Source organism: Protopterus annectens, chromosome 8.part1 (assembly GCF_019279795.1).
Source record: "Protopterus annectens isolate FY-2018-M chromosome 8.part1, PAN1.0, whole genome shotgun sequence".
Lineage (NCBI taxonomy): Eukaryota > Metazoa > Chordata > Ceratodontiformes > Protopteridae > Protopterus > Protopterus annectens.
In genome coordinates, this window is record NC_056742.1 from 72,694,347 (window position 1) to 72,714,064 (window position 19,718).

The 19,718-nt window shown below is 35.9% G+C and overlaps 1 protein-coding gene across 1 annotated transcript in view; it reads left to right on the forward strand.

The window, feature by feature from the left end:
- The first annotated feature begins 9,220 nt into the window (after positions 1-9,220).
- The window catches only part of LOC122810071, a 312,474-nt gene continuing 301,976 nt past the window's right edge, over positions 9,221-19,718 (forward strand). The window contains exon 1 of the mRNA XM_044081563.1: positions 9,221-9,546. Coding sequence (XP_043937498.1) covers positions 9,283-9,546 — 264 coding nt within the window. The 5' untranslated portion in view covers positions 9,221-9,282. The remainder of the gene's footprint in view (positions 9,547-19,718) is intronic.

The following is a 19,718-nucleotide window of genomic DNA, read 5'->3' on the forward strand; positions in this document are numbered from 1 at the left end:
GATCATTTTGCATGTTTGCCAAAAGGAAGGGTTATGTTATTATATATTCTTGTTCCTAATTTTATACTGGGAAAACTATGTAGCTAGTGAATGTTAGAATTATTTCATATTTAAATGACTGCATTAATATGGATAAAAATGTATGTTTATAGTCATCTGTTGGAGTCTTTTGATGAGAAGGTTAATACTTTAAAGTATTTTTGCAATGAGAGAAGTTACAAATAGTGCAAGTCATAGTCTGGAGTATGCAAAAAAGTTATTAGGAAAATATATGCTCAATATATTTTACAATTTAAGAGTATGGCACCATATTGGTTAAATTTAGACATACCCTCTGGTGCATTATAGTGATTTGATAATTATTTAATTAATGGCAGGATCTAGTGTTTAAAATTTTTTGTTTTTATTACTGAAAGTTATCTCTTGGAAGAACTGAATTTCTTAGTTAGAGGTGCTAAGACAATAAAGCCTTTTTATGGATCCAGAAGGCTATTTTTCTGTCATAATTCAATTTATGAAATTTTTAGTCAGGATTGTATTTTAAAATGTATTTCTTATAAGTTGTACTACCAAGGTCCATTGCATCACCTTTCTGTAAGACATGTGAAATGGTATAATAAATAAAAAAAATAAAGTATTGATAATATATTGGGGATTTCTACACCTTTTCTCAACTTCTTCAAATGCTACATGGGGAGGGGAAGAGAAAGAAGTTATTCAATTATATGTTTTTCATTAGCTTTGCATTAATGCAAATTGCAGTGCTTTGGACATCAATGAGATATATATTCCCAGGTCTGTTTTATGATGAAAATATCATTGCAATATCATATTCATAGCAGCAGTGCAAAACTAAAATATTAAAACATGAATATTAATGGCAATCAGTCCTTCTAACTTCGACTGGATAGTTGGAAGTTGTTTACAGGTATAGCAACACCAGCAACACTGAAGTTTCCATTGCAGTAAACTTTTCACTAATAAGTAGATCTCCCCCTAGCAAAGGCATATGGTGCCTCTCAATGTATCAGCTGCAGAAGTTCAGTACTAGGTGTTACAATTTCTTTCCAGATGCAAAACTTTCCCTCATTTTACCATAGACATACATACAATTTCTTATCTGCAGGATGGATAGATACTGCCCTAGTTTATGGCCAGAAAGTAAACAAAACCATTTCCATATGTCCCATGCTGTAGAATTCTGCTTACATTTATAGAGTTACATTATGCAAGTTATGGAATCTAAGGTCAAATGTTGGATAATGGTGGGTGAGTGATCATATAATTGAAGCTCTATGGGAAAACTTCTTAGAAATATCAGATACTGAACTCCTTTAAAGGACACTGCACACACATTCAGGTTCATTAACCCATTCTTTTTTTTCTGAGGTGAGTTGCAGCTGTGAAAAGTATCAGTAGAGGGTGGAGCAGCTGGTCTGATGACCCTGAAGGCATGGCTTAACATCAAGAAGGAAATAAAATATAGAAATAAAATAAAAATAAAATGAAACTTAATAATTATGTAACCGCAGATTGCAAACTGACAGTTTGTCATACTTAACACTATAGTAAGTGGTCAGCAGATGCAGATTCTATAAGGTTTTGTCACTTTTATTACAGAAATTCATATACTTATTCAATCATGTTAAAGGAGACAGAGTATTACAAAGATGTATGTAGTGATAACATACCTGAACCTGAACTAATATTTGTCAATACTTATTGTTAGGTTACTTAATTGCAGAAGGGTTATGGGATGCCATTACAGAAATCATGTGGTTACTCAGTCATGGTAAAGGAGCTGAATATTACAAGAATGAATAATTCTGATGTGAAAACAGACCTAAACCAGAACCAGCACCTGCCAATAGTTACTGATACACTACTTAACTGCAGAAGGGTTGTAGAATTTATTTACATAAATTATTATAGTGATGCTAATGGAAATATAATATTACAAAGATGAGTAACTTTGAAATAAAAATATACCTGAACCTGAACCAGCATTTCAAATTATTTACTGATGAAGTTATTAATTGTAAGACATATTTAGTTACCGACATATTAACATTCCTGAATAAAAATGTTAATGTTTTAATTTTTATATCATTGAAATAAGGCCATTTGCTGTTTAACACTTAAAAGAGTAATTTTTTTGTCTTCTTCTGTCTGCCTTTTTTCTTGTATTTCCCTTTTCTGTTCTGTTTTCTGCAGGTACAGAAGGGCCTAGTGCATCTCAACCACAGCTATTCCAGGTATGGAAAGATATCCACCACCACCTGCATTCATAAGGACTGCATCACAGGGTGGGAGTGGATACCCCTGCATATGGAAGCCTGTCAAGTCAGCCCCCTGGGCTTCAGGACAAAGAGGAAGGTGCAATAAAGTGGGTGGTGGAGAGGTGATGCTGACCATATGAAAGCCTCTCCCAGTGGGTGCAAGATTCACTGTAGAAGTCAGCTTTGACCTTTGAGCTACTGGAAACTTCCCATCATCATCATCATCATCATCATTGTTACCCCACCCAAGTCCATCAGGATAAGGGAATATTTGAGGCTCTCTGGTTTGGGAGCATACTGATTACATGGCACTCCTCACCATACCCTTTCTTTCTGTCCACCGTCTGTATGTATTGTCTCCCTTTCCTATTGTCTGATTTCTACTTGTTTTCTTGAATATTTTTTTTGTTTTGGTATTTCTCCTTTTTAGTGGAAATAGTGCAGCTTAATTATCAGTAGTATCAGTTTTCTGTTGTCATTTTATGTTGTCAGAGGTCCAATTTCCATCTGTTTTACTTGCTTCTTTTTCCTTTGTTTTGGTATTTCAACTTTTTAGTTTAATTTGGATTGTTTTTTGACTGTTGTTTTTTCCTAGTCGTAGCGAGGTCATTGTTTTTTACTATTCAGTCATCACACATCTGGAACATTGATCTACCATTCATTTTGCTTTCTATACTTTGTCTATGTTCTAAAAGATTTGGATTTTTTTAGATTACACTTTTTTCCTCTTTGCTACTGATTATTGCTTCAGACTTTTGTTCTCCATTTCCTTGTATAATTCTGTTTCTGATGTGATACTGTATATTTTTATGGAGTTTTTTTTTTTTTTTTTTTTTTTGGCCCTGGCTGAAAATGCTAATACCTAGTCTGAATTTATTTGTCAACAAATTCATACACACATTCATATATAACTAAGTAAATAAATAAATACATGCATGTATGCATGCATGTACACAAATACATGCACACACACACTAACATACACATTATAAAGTTAGTCTAGTTGGAATCTTCTCAGTGCCCTCTTTGAACTGCATTTACTTTTGGTTGCCTTCCCAAACACAGTTGTTGTGTTCAACTCTGAAAGCTTAAATCTGGAAGTTTCTTTGATGGAGAGCCATAAGCTCTAATCTTACTACTGCTGCAGTTTTCTCTGAAGTCTGGATTTCTAATTAAATGTGAAGTCACTATAAGTGATTTGCCCTTTATATCAGTATATATCACAAAGGATTATGACTGGGTCTCCGTGTTATGGTGACCAAACTGGTATGTGTTTGAGAAAGACATTCAAAAATTTCATTCAAGAGGCAAATTGCTTAGACTTAGATCCACTTTGAGAACAGAAAACAAATGTTTATGACCGGTGACCTGATCATAAATCTTTGTAATATATGAGGAATTTTAGATATCCTAATATACTCCCAGGTAAGAAAAGCATGTCTGGTAACTAGCTTTGTTCTCTTCACCCAAGAATAAGGGGCAAATTATGAAATATTGAGGGACAAAAGCTTCAGATGAGTGGCACTTTCTATTCACTTAGAAAGCTTTAAAATAAGAACATATGTAGTAGTTTTTTTCCTGAACAGTAAAACATATCTAACCATAATTTATGATCCTGTTTAATCTTACTCTTCACTGAGTTACCACAAATATATATATATATTGTGAGGGACAGATTAAGATTCTAAGGCAAAATCAGATATGTCCCTGAAAATCATGGGCAGTTGAGGACCACTGTGTGACACTCAAACTGTCTACTAGCTTTTAGTTTTAGTTTGCACTTCACTTATGTCTGCAGTTTGTGCAGCAGAGTGCAGTGTATTATTTGTTATTTGAAGTTGCTAATTGATGTCCCATTTAGTTTAACGTTGACTACTGTATAAATGACAACATGAGGTTCACATTTTTCATATTTATAACAAGAGTCACATATAATAACTTCACTATTATAAGCTTGGTATAGCTAGACACTTATGCATAATTTTTTCTTGATTTTGGAGCATAATTAGCAGATTCCATTTATTACAATGACATTATGAAGGCAGACAAACACATATTACAGTATGTGCGAGAAGGTAGTTTTCTTGACCTGTCAGCATTCTGAAGTTACGCTAAAACTTAAAATGTCTGTCCCATACCTTTTCCATAATAATGGGGCTCAGGGGGTAAGATGGCATTGAATGTTTGCCTAATGTATTAGTTCCTTCCTCATTTTGTCCATTTCCTTATTTCTCACTGTGTATTGAATTTAGTTTCATTTATTTTAATTCTTTCATTATTTTACTTAATTCATTGTTTTTTATTTTTTGTTTTATTGTTTGCCAGGCTTTTGTTTTTTAGATATATATGCGTTTGGTCATCTTACTGACTACAATACTAGGGTAGTAGCTTCATATTATCACCTGTAGTATTTTTCAGCATTGGCTGTTGTAATGTTTTTAATTATTCTGGACTAAATGTTCTGTCTGGGTTGTCCATCCATTTTTTTAGCTTTTCCAAGTGGTGTTACCTACAGAGTGACTGAGTGCCTATCCATCAGTTTATCATTGTTATATGATGGTTGTCAGTTTTGATAGCTGTTATCCTTACCTGTCTTTGTTTACTTTTGGCAAGTTTGTCTTTTCTGTGGAGTTTGGTATATTTATTCAACTTAAATAGTGGCTAAAATATGGATATTGTGATGTCTGTATCCTGGATATTTTTGATGCTGTTCCTTGGATCAGAATCACCCTTTACATTCTGAACAGACATTTTTGTTTTGTTTTCTGTTTGAGTTTATATATATATATATATATATATATATATATATATATATATATATATATATATATGTGTGTGTGTGTGTGTGTGTGTGTATACCCATTACAAATGGACAATTTCTACCAGTGACTGCTGAGACAGAAGCTGGGAATTGTTGGCAGTACTGACATGCTATTAGGGTTATTTGTTTTGGAGAACCACTTATTGATCTTTTTGTGTAGTAGCTTCCCTCATCTTCCAGACTAACAGACTTCACATTGTGTTACGGTCATGTACTGTTTACATTTTAATTACGACTAGCTATCATTAATTGTCTATATTTTTGTCTCATCATTCTCATCTATTAAGATTTTTCACTTGTGTGCCATAACCTGCTGTTGGTCATCTTTACATTTCTTTGCTTTTGTCACACAGACTCCTTTATTTCCCCAGTCACAGTATCTTTTCTAAAGTGTTTCATTTTGTTACATTGTTGCACTTCTTTCAAGTGACATTGTTCTAATCTGAACCTATAATTTATTTATTGCATTATCTAATTTTATTTGTTTATACAGTGCTTAGATACTTAAGTACTTTAATAAACCTGAACTTGAAAATACTGACCTTTGGAATTATTAAAATTTCTGGGTCAAGCTAACTGAATGCTTTTTCAGAACATCACTATACTTTAAGCTCTGTTTCTCCTTTTCCAATACAGTAATACTGAACACAAAATATATCTATCTATACAACTTTCACTACCTGTGAGATATTTACAGCTGAAGTTTTAACCTCTCTACCATTATAGCATAATGGAATTTCAGAAAACTGTCTACTATAATGCATTTCCTTTATGCTGTTTTACATTTGGCTCCTCCCTCAAAGTCACAACTTGCTTTCTTGGGACATAATTCCTGAAAGATATGTGGGTAATGGATGGAAACACACAGTACATTTGCACTGCATCAACATTACTGTACCCCCTAGAGTCACACTTTCTGTTCTTTGGTTATTCTATCCCGAGCACCGTCTTTTTTCAATAGGATACAAAGATCTCATTAGAAAATGGAAAAGTTTGCCAAGTCATTTTCCCATTATAAATATGAGAATGTTTTCAATTTTCTCAGCATGGAAATGTGATTATGAAAGCATTAGTTGTATTTTGACACCTTGCAGTAGTTTTTGTATAGTGTTTATTTATTTATCAGAGTAGTACACTGATCTCAATGGACCATTTGCAGGCACAGTCCAGGTAAATAGCATCATATAAAAAATTAGCAAAATATATTTACAGACACAAGGATATACTAAAAAAAATATATAGTTCCAGATGCAAGAATATGTTACAAAATTTAGTCCAAGAAGCAGTTAGCAATATCAAAACATGGATGTAAAAATGGAATTATGCTTAGCAGAGCTTTATGGATAAGATATAACCATAATAAATGAGATGGCTTATGCTACAGGGATAACAGCATGTCATTATATAGAGAGGTATGAAGGCATTAGAAGAGGCAAGAGAGAATAGTTGCAAGAAAGGATAGCATGTGGAGAAGACAGAGAAAAGATATAAGACGCATGCAGGTGGAAAAGGAATAGAAAGGAGAGGTGTGAGAGGGATGCAGAGAGAAGAGGGAAGTAGGATGAATGAGAGGCGGTAAGTAAAAGGGATGACGAGATGAGATAAGGAAGGATGTAGTAGAGATAAAGGGGTGTGCAAGTGAGATGCAGAATTCATGTAATGTGACCTGTGTGAGTGCAGCTGTACTTTGTTTAGGCGAAGAGGTGTTCCTTGAGCTGTTGTCTGACGTTTGAGTCTTTTGGACATCTTGGACTGAGAGAGGAATGGAGTCCCATAGTTAGATGCTAAGATGGAGAATGCATGGACAGTGCAACAGAGTTTAGTTTCAGGAGTTAGTAGGGTAGGTTGAGATTGAGAGATACCACAGAGATTATATGTGGTGGGGGGGTGAAAAGTTTGAGTGAGACGGGCTGATGTCTCAGGAGAAAGGGCTTTGTGAATTGATCCTAATAGAAGATTGACTCTCAAATATACTAGCAGCCATTTAGCTTTGGTGAGAGTTAGGCAGTGGTGTCATACCTTTACACCTCTTTTTGCAAAAAACCTGGACAAAGTCTGACCAAATGGGGGGCAAAGGCCAAAAAATAGGGGCAGATTCTAAATATTGCTCTTATAAACTTAGAAAATTGCTAGAATAACACAATTTGTCTTTGCATACATGTTTTGTAGGATACGAAGTCTGAAACACAAATGCATATCATTATTTAGTGACTTGAATCCTCAGATCATTCCAGTGACTTGCCAGAAATTCACAAATTTTATGAGGAACAGACCAAAAATATGAGGCAAAAATCTGGACATTCTGTGAAAATCTGTACAGTTGAGAGATATGAGTGGTGTTCATTATTTGTGGGAGTTAGTAATGAACCAGCAGATTTTTTTGGGGATGGTTTGTAAGGTGGTGACATTTATCTTTGAGGCTGCAGCTATAATGGGCAGTCCACATTCGAGTTGAGATAAGAGTATGCCTTTGCATATGGAAGCTTTGGCTGGCTTTCACAGAAGAGGTGAGAGCTTGTTTGCCCAGAACAGTAGTGTGTAGATCTTTTTGCGTGTGTTTTGAATGTTTAGTTGAAAGTTAAGAGATTTGTCTAGCCAAATGGCAAGCTATATGAAGGATGTGATAGTTTCTATGGCGGTATTGTTAACATCTTTAATATTAAGGAAGCTGGGTGCTTTGGCTATTTATTTAGGTATTCCTGCACATAGTCAGACATGAAGTGTTCCCTGCTTTTTTTTTTTTTTTTAAAATGAGAGTGGGATAGCAGGCTGACACTGCAGCAGATTTACAGTCAGGCAGTAGTGATGCACCCTCTACTTAGCTAGCAAAGTCTCAATGAACAGAAGCATGCACAATAGTAATGCAAGGATGGATACAGTCAGTTCCTCATCAGCACAAGCATGATCATAACTGGATGATACACACGTTTTCAGATTCTACTGCAGGTTCTGAGAAGTGAGGAAGGAGAAGGAAGGAAGGAAAGGTGAATAATTCTTGGATGACCTGCTGGTTCAGCTTTTGCTTTACTCTGATAATGATCCTTAATGGAGTTGTCTGATATTTAGCTCTCTGTTAATCTGCAGAAATAAATTGTGCAGAAATTATTTTTATCTACATGTACATATGAATGTGTTATTGCACCAGTCCAATTCACAAGTATCAGTGCCATTGGTGTAATAGGTAGCACACTCTTATTTGGCACAGAAGGCTGGGGGTTCTATTCCCACACCACATAGATGGGTTGCTGCCACTGCAGTACAGTATAAGGGGATGCTGCACTCCTGATTGCTTCATCCTTTGGAGGAGACATTAAACCAAGGCTCCATCTGCCTAAGCTTGTTGTAGGTCAGGTGGATGTAAAAGATCCCATGGCACAACTAGAAATGAGTAGTGGAAGTTCCCCAATGCCCTGAGAAATTTCCCCTTGGGTCTCCCCTGATAAGAGGCTACTAGCCTAGTGGCACTAACCAGGTCAACAAAGGATGGATAAATAAATAAAATAAGCATCATGGTTTCTGTTGCCTGTTTACAGAATGGGTATACACCAAGAATTAAATAACACTTTATTGTCTTCCTCAGGTTTCTATTTTGTCTTCAAAAGGAGAGGTAAAAACTAACAGAAGGCTGTTATGAAATGTGTACTTACCCTGTAGAAAAACAGAAAAATCACTTCCTGTTAATTTCCTAACACAGTAAAATAATTCTTTCTTTGAATGATTTTGTGATACTTTATATGCTGCAAAGCTTGATTAACAGCATTTCAACAGAATACATTTTGAAAACATAATATATATACATAATATGTAGCAAAGTCAATACCTTAAACAACAAACAGATAAGTTTAAGTATATACATTTAATGTATAAATGCCATATCACACTGCTTTGCTTGGGTAAAAATATCTGCTGTGTTTCCATAGTATGCCAGAGTTGTGTTTAGTCATATCTTCAAGTGTAGTGAAGTACAAGGAAGTATTTTGTTTTCCTCTTTTTTTTTTTATTTTGAATCTCTGTCATGTGGGGGTGTGCCACTGTGAAGTGTGGCTGACAGAACCACCTTACCTACAGTTGCTATAGTAGTGAGGTGTTGAAACACACTGCACAGACACAACTCATTTCCTCAAGCATTGCAGCCCTTCCTGACTACAAAAAGGAAGGCAATTTAGTGCAAAATAGTCTGAAATGTCAGAAACAAGCTCTTTATCTGAAAGCTCTTTATCAGACACTGAAAAAATTACTGATGTCGAGCTTCAAAAGCCTCAAAGCAAGTCATATAAGAAAAAGGCAAACAATTTGTACGATGAAGAAAGCAATCAGATGACTGACAAAGAAATGGACAATTCAGGTTCCATGAAGGAAGAAGACAGTAAAAAAGGGGACTTGGAAGAGCAAAGACTTTCTGATACAACAAATCAGGAAAGTTCCAATGTCTTAGAGAAAGAGCAGGTAACAGTGAAAAATGTACACATATTACTAATGTTGTGACAGTTCACCTTACAGTAAAGTCTATTTTACATGTTCAAAAGATCCACTGATGAGACATCTGAAATGCAGTTTTATTATTATTGCTATATGAAATATGCAATGCATAAGAGTTTGCCTACTGCTTGTGTCCTAGCCAACCATGATATCTTACAGATATATGTGTATTTCCTGGTTTACTGACTAGGATTATTTATTTTTTTCTTGCCTGGCTCTGTACTGTAGAAGAATGAGTTCAAGACAGTGACACAGACAACCTGTGTTCTTGTGGCTGTGAAGCTGAATGATCCAGGCAAGGGAGGATGGGAGGTCAGTAGTATATTCTCACCTAGTCTGGGTGGGGTCCAACCTAGGTAATACTGCTATTTCAGTGTAAATGGAGGCTTTCATGATAAGAAAGTAGCCAGAAATTAGAAAGACATGGGCTGCAGTTACCCAAGACAGTAATGGTAGCCATTGTTGACATGGGTTCACGAGCATACATGCAGAGATAGAGAATCAGCCTCAGCTATCCAAAGCAGTAATGGTAACCATTGCTGATATATGTAAGGGAGGATGCATACATGGACAGAGAAATGTTCTTCAGCTGTCCATGACAGTAAAGGTAACCATTGTTGATATTTGTGAGGGAGGATGCATGCACAGAAAGAGCATCAGCTTCAGCTACCCAAGGCAGGAATGGTTACCATGGTAACCATTGCTGACGCAAGGCAGGAATGGTTACTATGGTAACTATTGCTGACGTGTTAAGGAGAATGCATGCATGGACAGAGCATGATGTTTCAGTTACCCAAGTTAGTAATGGTAGCCACTGTTGGTATATGTCAGGAAGGACAGAAACAGAAGTGTAGGTAATTCCTTGAAGTGACCTATGTGTTTAGGTTAGCCCTTGGGAAGTGAGGTTAGGTCTACTAAAAAGAAAACATGCTTTCTTTAACTTGATGCTGGCAAGGGCACAACCAAACTTCTTGGCTGCCTTAATGATGGCCCCTGAACAGCACTCACCACTGTGTTGTAGTGACCATATCCCTATTGAGTGGGTGGTGTAATGAAAGGGCTGAGTTTGATTGAGGGAGACTTGATGGCTGGTAGTCTCAGGGACAAAAAGATACAGAAAAACATTTCTTATACCCTTGAAATCATCTATCATCTAGCAGGCAACAACAATGCAATGATTACTGAACACATACATTTTGATATATACATCGCTGAAGTACATTTACAACAGCAATATTTAGTCAGTAAATATTATTTTATGACATTTTCTGATGATTCCCTCAGCTTTATAATAAACCCATAATTATTTAGACATTCTTAATCTTGTTATTTTTATAAATGAAAGGAGTTTTATTTAGTTATGAGTCTATATGGTGACGGGAGTCATGAAAATAAAAAAATAAATAAAAAAATAATTTTATGACAAAAAACAAAAAACTTGCTGTATTTAACACACCATTGGAGATCTGACAATTCTTCATTATGGTTACTTCAAATTATTTTCACTTAAATGTTAAATAAATGTCTTTGCAATTAACTGGTAGGTAAAAGCAACTCTTTTAATGAATGGTCTTGTGCTAAATTCTGCATTTTTCTTTTTGGCCTCTGCACAGCCAGGGACCCACTGTCATGACTTATGAGTCATCTAGGGATTCAGAAAGAATGCTACTGCTGGTAGTTAAGAGCTGCAGCCTAAAGGGACTGATTCTACAATGCAGAAAAATATGATACAATGACATTTTAACCACAATGAGGAAATACCTCATTATTGGTTAATCTGAATGCCTCTTAATGGCCTGTAACTACCGCAAGTGCAAGATTACACTTTCCTATGGCAGTGACCACCAGTGGCCCATGCATCAAGTTAGCACAGGCACACAGCCTGGTTCACTCATGTACATATACACACACACACACACACACACACACACACACACACACACACACACACACACACACACACACACACACACCAACATACTGCTTTCCTGTCCCTGAGTTGTCAGAACATCCCTGATGTATTTTCTTATTTTTGTCTTTCTCTCGTATGTTACAGATCCTTACAGTCAGTCACTAGTACCAGGCATTAGTGTCTCATACTTCTCATTGCTTGTAAAGTGAATCATGATGCTAGGCCTGTTGTTCTATAATTTTTTTAAGTGAGAACAAGTAGTAGTAGTTTAAAACTGTCCCTGATTTTACAGAACCCTCCTGATGTTGCCTCTTCTACGTGCCGTGTCCCTCGTAAGTCACAACATTACAGTTAGTGGAGAATGCCAGACATTTGGGTTTCACACTTCTTAGCATGTAAAAAACTACACAACACCACAAGCCTGCTATTTAGCATAGAGAGTTAAGGATCAGACTTGACAAGGTTGTTTCTGTGCCAGTGGTACACTGTTTGAATCAATTAAGTGTGCACCTGGCATCTACTAGTGGTGCAGATGACTAAGACTCTGTATAACAGCAAGGCTGTGTGCCAAGGGAAGATGATTCAATAATGTTCACCTCCCTTTTAGCCTCATAAGCATTTGTGGGACGACACAGAGACAGCCCACCAAAGTGGTGTATCACTTTGTGATACAGCACTGTGGTAGGGCTGACTTTGAATCTGAAATAGTTACAGCAAGGAGTAAACTAGGCTTATACTCATGGTAAGCTTTCTGATCTAGACCCCTATATTCTGAACTGGGCCCCCAGCCATTTAAACGAAACATATTAAGTTCTTTTTCCTGTTGTTTACTTTCAGTGTCAACCTACTTGCTAGCATTTGCTGCATCCTAGTGCCCTTGTACAATTCATGTACAAGACTGAAAGGAGATAGGGGCATCTCCCAGACATTAGAGGAAGCGTTTTCATCTAAGCTTATTCTTAACCCTCAGCCCTCAACCCTGATACATGTGAGGACATTGCTGCAGTCTATATAAACGTGACATCTCTTCACTCTGTCTACCTAAGCTAGAGCACCCTTCCTCCTCCAGGGTCATATCTGGACAGGAAAGAAGCTCATATTTTCCCCTTGAGAACAGGAAAACTGACCTATTTATCATTTCATTGTTTTATACTAGGTATTTTTCATCCCTTTCCCTGTTTTACACCAAACTACTCTATTTCCTTAAAATCTTGCTAGTCTGTTTTTTATTTTATATGTTTCTTGACAATGTACTCCCAATGTACACAAGTGCCCCTTTTCAGGGGCAGCCCAGGAATATCATCTGCTAAAGAGACCTGCTCTGAGCCACTCAGTAGGGAAATTAACCAACAGGCAAAAGGTGTCCTACCCCATGGAAAGAAAATGCAAGATAAAGAAGTAAATTAATTTCACATTAGGTCAGATGTAGAAGAAAGTAAGATACTGTCTTGAATGTTTGCTCTTGTCAGTTTGTAACCCTTAGAAGTTCATAGCTGCCATATACTACTGAAAATATTTAAAATAGGTTGTGTTTTTATATTGTATTAGCAGATCCTGCTACAGATCAGTAACCCTGAGAACTGTTTTAGATGGGTTGGCTATTACAATTTACTGGGGTATCTGAGGACAGCTCCCTTCAGAAGATTTTTTCATATTCTGCATTTAGCAAACCAGGTATATTTAGGATGGAAAATGACATTTCTGATTAAAACAAATTGCATATGTTACAAAAATGATTTGTAAAAAACTTATTCTGTGTGGCAATAAGAGATCTAAATAATGCCAGTTCTGAGACCATAGGAAGCTTGATGTTCAGCTGACTGAGCATGATTGCAAGTCAGCTCCAGTCCTAGAAACTTTAGCTTTCTAGCAATGCTAACCTCTACAGGAGTTAAATAATTGTGTCTTAGCATAAAACTTTAACATATTTTTGTATTAATTGTACAGCCTGTAAGATTTTGTATTTTGCAGAGAGAGAAAAAACAGAGTTTGACTAACACCAAAAATGAATAAAAATCACCTGCATAAAAAGTAAATTTAATATTCATGTTTCTTACTAAAATTATATTTGGTGATGTTTTTTATGAAAATAACAATGGCGGCATGACTCCCATACATATCATCCTTGATATTTAATAGAAGACCCATGGCCATTTATGGTTATGAAATATGGAGTGGAAGAAAATAAAACTGAAGTGATGTACATTAATAGTCTGGAAGCTCCAATTCCCAGGTTATGCTCCTTTGTGAAGTAGGTTTCATAGTTGAGAGACATAAGGCAAACAACACATAACAATGAAATCCAGATGTTTAGTAGTGAAATTAAGGTGTATTGAGCTCAAATGTGTTAATAAAGTCCAGTTTTGCTCTAATCTCCAAATACTGAACCAAGTCAAGTACCCATAAAAAATCAACTATTTTTTTACATGGCCTTGTGTCTTAATAAAATTGTGCTGGTTCCTACATTAAAATCTACTGCATAAATTAAATATGGAGTCAAAGACTGAATGTAAAATTGCAACCTAAAATGAAATATGGATTACCTCATAAATTATCCATATACTGAACCTCTAATAATGAGCATACTCTTAAGCTAAGTTGTTAATAAAATCATTTCACTTTTGTCCTACTGTCTTCTAATATTTTATTGTACTGCATAAAATTCTCTGATTTACGCACCAAAATCAGGAAAAATATAAAATTGTTAAACACATCCCCAACACAAGTCACAATCTTAACAGAATTTAAGAGTGCTTAACAAAAGCTTGTTAAGCACCCAAAGCACCGTTAAAACTGAGTCTTATACTAAGAGTTAGCAGTGGACAGTGCTGACTGTCAAAGAATAGCAGCAGATGGTAAAACAGCTTTTAAAAGCTGTTAAGCTCCACTCAACCTCATTCTGTCACATAAAGGTGTGAGAACAAAGAGTATGGCTAACAGCTTTTAAAGCCATTAGTTCTACAGAGGGGCATTTTGTTTCTGCCTGCTGTCAGTTTGCCTGCTGTCAGTTTGACAGTGCTAAGTGATTTACTGGCTTTTGGAAACTTCCAAAGCCAGTGAACCACTTCATAGTCTTACACTTTTTTTCTGTAACTGTTAGAACATGGAGCAGATAAACTCATAGCACTACAATGAATTACTATTATTAGGTTGATGATCATAACCCTTTATTATGTATCCTCAACAATGATGTCAAGCTCCACCTATTGAAGTTCACTCGAGGTAAATGCCTTGGTATCCATGTTTTGAACACATAATAAGTTGGTTATGATCAAAGACATGAAGATAATTGTCTGTATTATTTCTCTGAATAATAATAATACCAACTCCAAATTTGTTATAATTTGAATTAACATAAATCAGCCTAAAGGAATGCTTTTCATGAGTCAGTTTTAATTCTTACATACAATTAACATCAGAACTGGTGTGATTTATTATTTCATAATTTCTCCACTTTATCAAATGGCTGAGGCATTAATGTTTAATGGAAAAAAATGTAGACCTAAGAAAGAGTAGGATAACAAGACAAACTTTCACAGCAAGAATGTGCTCCCCAAGGGAAAAAAAAGTAGCGTTTACTGCCTCTAGAGAAAAGAGCAATACTTAAAGTGGTTATCAATATCCACTATCTCCAATAATAAAAATGTAAAATGAATGTAAAAGGAAAAAGAAAGTCTGAAAAGTGCTTGTTAATAGGAAACAAACATCACCAAATCTAAAGATCACAATTCAAAAAGATGATTTCAGGATTTTAAGGGCATCAGTATCCTTAGGGCTTTTGGTAGTAATGAAAATAACAAGAACATGCCTTTATAAGTACAGCTATTGTGGATGGGTAAGGAAAACAGGATGAAATATCCTTTTGCCATAGTGCTCTTCAGATATGTGCAAACAATTGGCTTTTTTTTCAGCCATTAAGGGTGATAAATCCTGAAATACATACATTGTGGCTTGCTCTAAAGAAAATCTGTAAATTCTGATAGCTCCCTGAAAAAAATTGGATTTTATCAGCAATGGAACTAAAGACAGCCCTCATAATGGCCGGGTATTGGGGATCTGAGGCAAATAAAGATATCCAGCTTTATATTATTAAAAAAATATGAAAACATTTGTTGATCCTTAAATTTTATTTATCTTTTGCTAACTAGGCTAGTGACCTTTTTTAAGGGAGACCTGAGATGGTATTTATACTACTAGGGGAAGTTTGACCAGGGCATTGGAGAATGTGCAAAACTGGTAAAAGGGGTTGTGGCTGGATGGATTGAGGACCTTCCCCTAGTCTTTTATATCTATTTGAGATACCACTGACTCAAGCAGGTGGGTCCTTGATTTAACATTTCATTCGAAGGACGGCACACTCAGGAGTGCAGCCCCCCTTTTGTGAGTTGTAAATATTATCTTCAATGTCTAATGTTTCTATTCTCTAATGTTTGATTTAATTTGGTGCATCACAGCTACTTGTGCTTTACCATATAGGACTATAATTTTAACAACAGATTCTGCCTTGTTAAGATGCTAATATGGTAATCACTTCATGTGTAGGCACCCCTCTAGAAACATACAGGATTACTACCAAATTTTGATAAACAGTATGTTCAAATATCTCAACATCAGCATTTCAACATAATACCATTTAATAGGTTCTGACATAGCTGAACACTTTTGATCAGCTGTGCTGTCTATCATCAGAACAGATTCCATATCAGAACAGATCCCATATGTGTCTGTATGTGTGTGTACATGTGTATGTATGTATGTATGTATATATGGTACACAAATAAATGGTAGACAAATCACTTTGTCAAAAGAAAAAAGACAGTATAGTTAATCAAATATCAGCTGATCGCACATTACCAGATTTATTTTACTATGCAAGACTGCAGTGCAGTGGAGGTCAGGGAATTTGCTCATTCCCCAGTGAAGTGTGATCTCAGAGCTGGTATATATAATTAGCAGGGGTGCGGGGAGGGGCTTGTTGCCTGCAAAACCAAATTGTTTTGTTTAGTTTTGCTTTATTTTTATACATATAACTACAATAACATGTGTACCTTTTCAAGTTAGATTCATTGTCCATATAGATAAGTTAATAAAAAAACTAGGAACCAAATTCTTACTCTGCACATTCAGTTACCATATATACAATTTAAGGCTTATTAGCTAAATCACAACAGTGGAAATATTTATTCTTCAAAAGATGAGGACATTAATGTTTTCATTCATCCTGGTTTACTGAAATAACAAAGATTTTAACAAATCATAACAGAGTCTTCTGACTAGTGCCTTTTTAGCAATTTACTGAATTGTTGAAGATTGCTAATACTTCTAAAGGACTCAGGAAGAGAATTCTGGGCTGCATGGACAATTTTGCTAAATTACTTTTCTAGGCAGGCAATAATAAATGGTAGGCAAATGAATGCTGTACTTGATGGATTTCTGAGTAAGAATGGGCTGCTCCTTTGGCTACCATTTAGATAGGTAAGTGGTAAATAAGTAAATCTTGATAGACAATAATAAATGGTAGCCAAAGGAGTGCTGTAATTGATGGATTTCTGAGTCAGAATAGCTGCTTCTTTGGCTACCATTTAGATAGATGAGTGGTAAGTAAGTAAGTAAATCTAGACAGGCTATAATAAATGGTAGCCGAAGGAGTGCTATACTTGATGCAGTTCTGAGTAAGAATGGGCATTTTTTTTCAGAGCTGGACAGTGGCTTTTATCAATAAACGTAAAGGTCAGTTTATTTAATAAGAAGAATTACCTACATTTTAAGGGTATTCACTTTAATTTTTTTCTGACTAATATAGTAGTTTTGGGGTTCAATTGAATAAATCTTAGAACTTTGTTTGTTGTAACAGAGAAGACTTATGTATGAGCAGTGTGGAAGTGATAGGTATTGTATATTCCAACCTTGGTAGTCGGACATTGATGGCTGTGACCTGTCTAGCTTCAGTGATAAGGATGTGAAAGGTTTAATAGGCTACTTTCAACTGAGTTAAGACAACAAATGATTTATTTTGTATGTGGTATGAAAGTTAGGCATTAGTTAAATGTGAAGTCTAGATATTTCGGATGCGTAACAACAGTGAGATGAATTCTGTCTTGGTTAATCAATTCTATTGAGGTGGACTTTGTGTTTTGAGAAGCACAACTGTTAATTTTGAGTGTTTAGATGCAGTATATTGTTCTGCAGTCAATCTCAATGTGCTGCTAGGTCAATATATATAAAGGTTTATTGATTTCAACTGAAGTTTTACCTGGTCTTGAGATTACTATGTCATCTCAATATACTAGGCAGTTGACATGTGGAAGATCCCACGGAAGGTCACAAATAGAGTAAGAAGAGAAGGGGTCCTAGGACTGAATCTTGATGTACTCCTGATCTGAGCATGACCATTTGTATTTGAAGCCCTGTTGTGGAAGTACTAAATGATCCATCAGAAGGATAATCTGAAAACCACGAAAATACTTCCAAGGAAAATTTACATTATTGTGTTTTTTTTTCAAAACCTTATCATGGAGGCCCTTTTGAAGTCTATGAAAATAGCTCCTGTTCATAAATCCTTTTCCGTACTTCATAGATGTCATTAATAATTCAGTAGAAAGTATAGTGAGTTCACTATGTTTTGGTCTAAAAACATATTGCTTTGTGTTAGTATGTCATATATTTGGATGTATTCAAGGATTTGATTATAAACCAGTTTTTTTCCACAATTCTAGCAACCAGATCAGTTTTAGCTATATGACAGAAATCATTACATGAAAAGCAGAGACTTTACCTCTTATGGTTGCGTGTTTAAATTGGTGAGGAAAATACTTGCAGTAAGTGAAAGATTAAATGCGTATCAATGGTTTGCATAAAATATTCCTATCTAATTGATATATTAAGGGGTGAATATTTTGATAAATAGGGTTATCAGATTGTCTACATATTTCTTTACCTCTTTCTCAGTAACTGGTTTGAAACAGAATAATGGGAAAGAGAGTAGCTGTTTTAAGGGACTTTTGAGGTATTGTGAGTGCATGTTGGTAAAGAGATCAATATCTGGGATGGGTGGGTTATTTATGGTCTGCATAATACTGTCTGAGGTTTCAGTGTTGACATGGTTAGTAGCATTAGCCTTAGGGAATACATTCTTTGAGAGGTGTTCAGAAGTAATGTGGGTTTCTGAAGTGAGTTATTAAGCAGCTCATCAGTATAATACATTAAAGGCTTTATTTATAGCAAGCCTAGTTTCTTTTCTTCATGATGTGTAAGCTGCTGGTTGGGCAATATTGCAGGGTTCTGGATTACAAATGTTGCAGGAGCATCCTAAGGCTTAATGTATTGGCTCAGATCAGATGTTAACTGGCAATTTATTTTTGCCTTGAAATATTTTTGTTTGTAAGTGAAAAAAGTTTATCTTGAACAAAGGAAAGCACTGTAAGTAGTCAGTTGTGAACAGAGGAGGGATTAGCAACACTGAGTACAGCTGATCAATTTGTTTGGTTTAGGTCAGCAATCAGTATACCTTCCAAGGATTCTGTGATGTTTCCTGTCCTCAGGTAGAGCTTAGAAGTTTTGAATGACCAGCTCAACAACATGATAATACTGCTATTGTTCTCTGTCAATAATCTCACACCATGATTGTGGCTATTACAATGCAGGACGACTGACTACCGCATCACAGAACTAGCACACTTTCAGAGGATGGCATCAGTTGGAAAGGCACATGAGATGACATTTGTGATACCAGAAGTTACAGAAAAAAAAAAGAAAGAAAAACAATGATCACATAGGAGATACTATGTCTCTCAATGAATATAGTGAAACACTGCTATACTGGCTACATATAGTGGCACTGGAGCCATTCTTAGGCCAGATTGCCATATAGAACTTTTGACTCTCCTCTTGCTGGAGTCATAGTAACTAGATATAGCTTTTAAAAGTATTATGGAGGGGCTAAGGCTAGCTTTGCTTGTTTTAAGGGCTGATGCCTTCACAATGACACAGGAGACCTGAGTTCAAATAGTGGGTAGCATGGAGAAAGAAGAGAAATTACAAGGCTTAACCTGCTCATCTCTCCTCAGGGGAAGGTGCAGGGATGAGTTGGGGACATCTGTCGGTACCAGACCAATGCCCTCAGTGTGACATGAGGATAAGAAGTATAATGGACACATCTCCACTTGGGGCGGGGGCCCATTCTTTGTGAAGTCAATGAATTTTCCTGTCATATCATGCCCAGCATGTC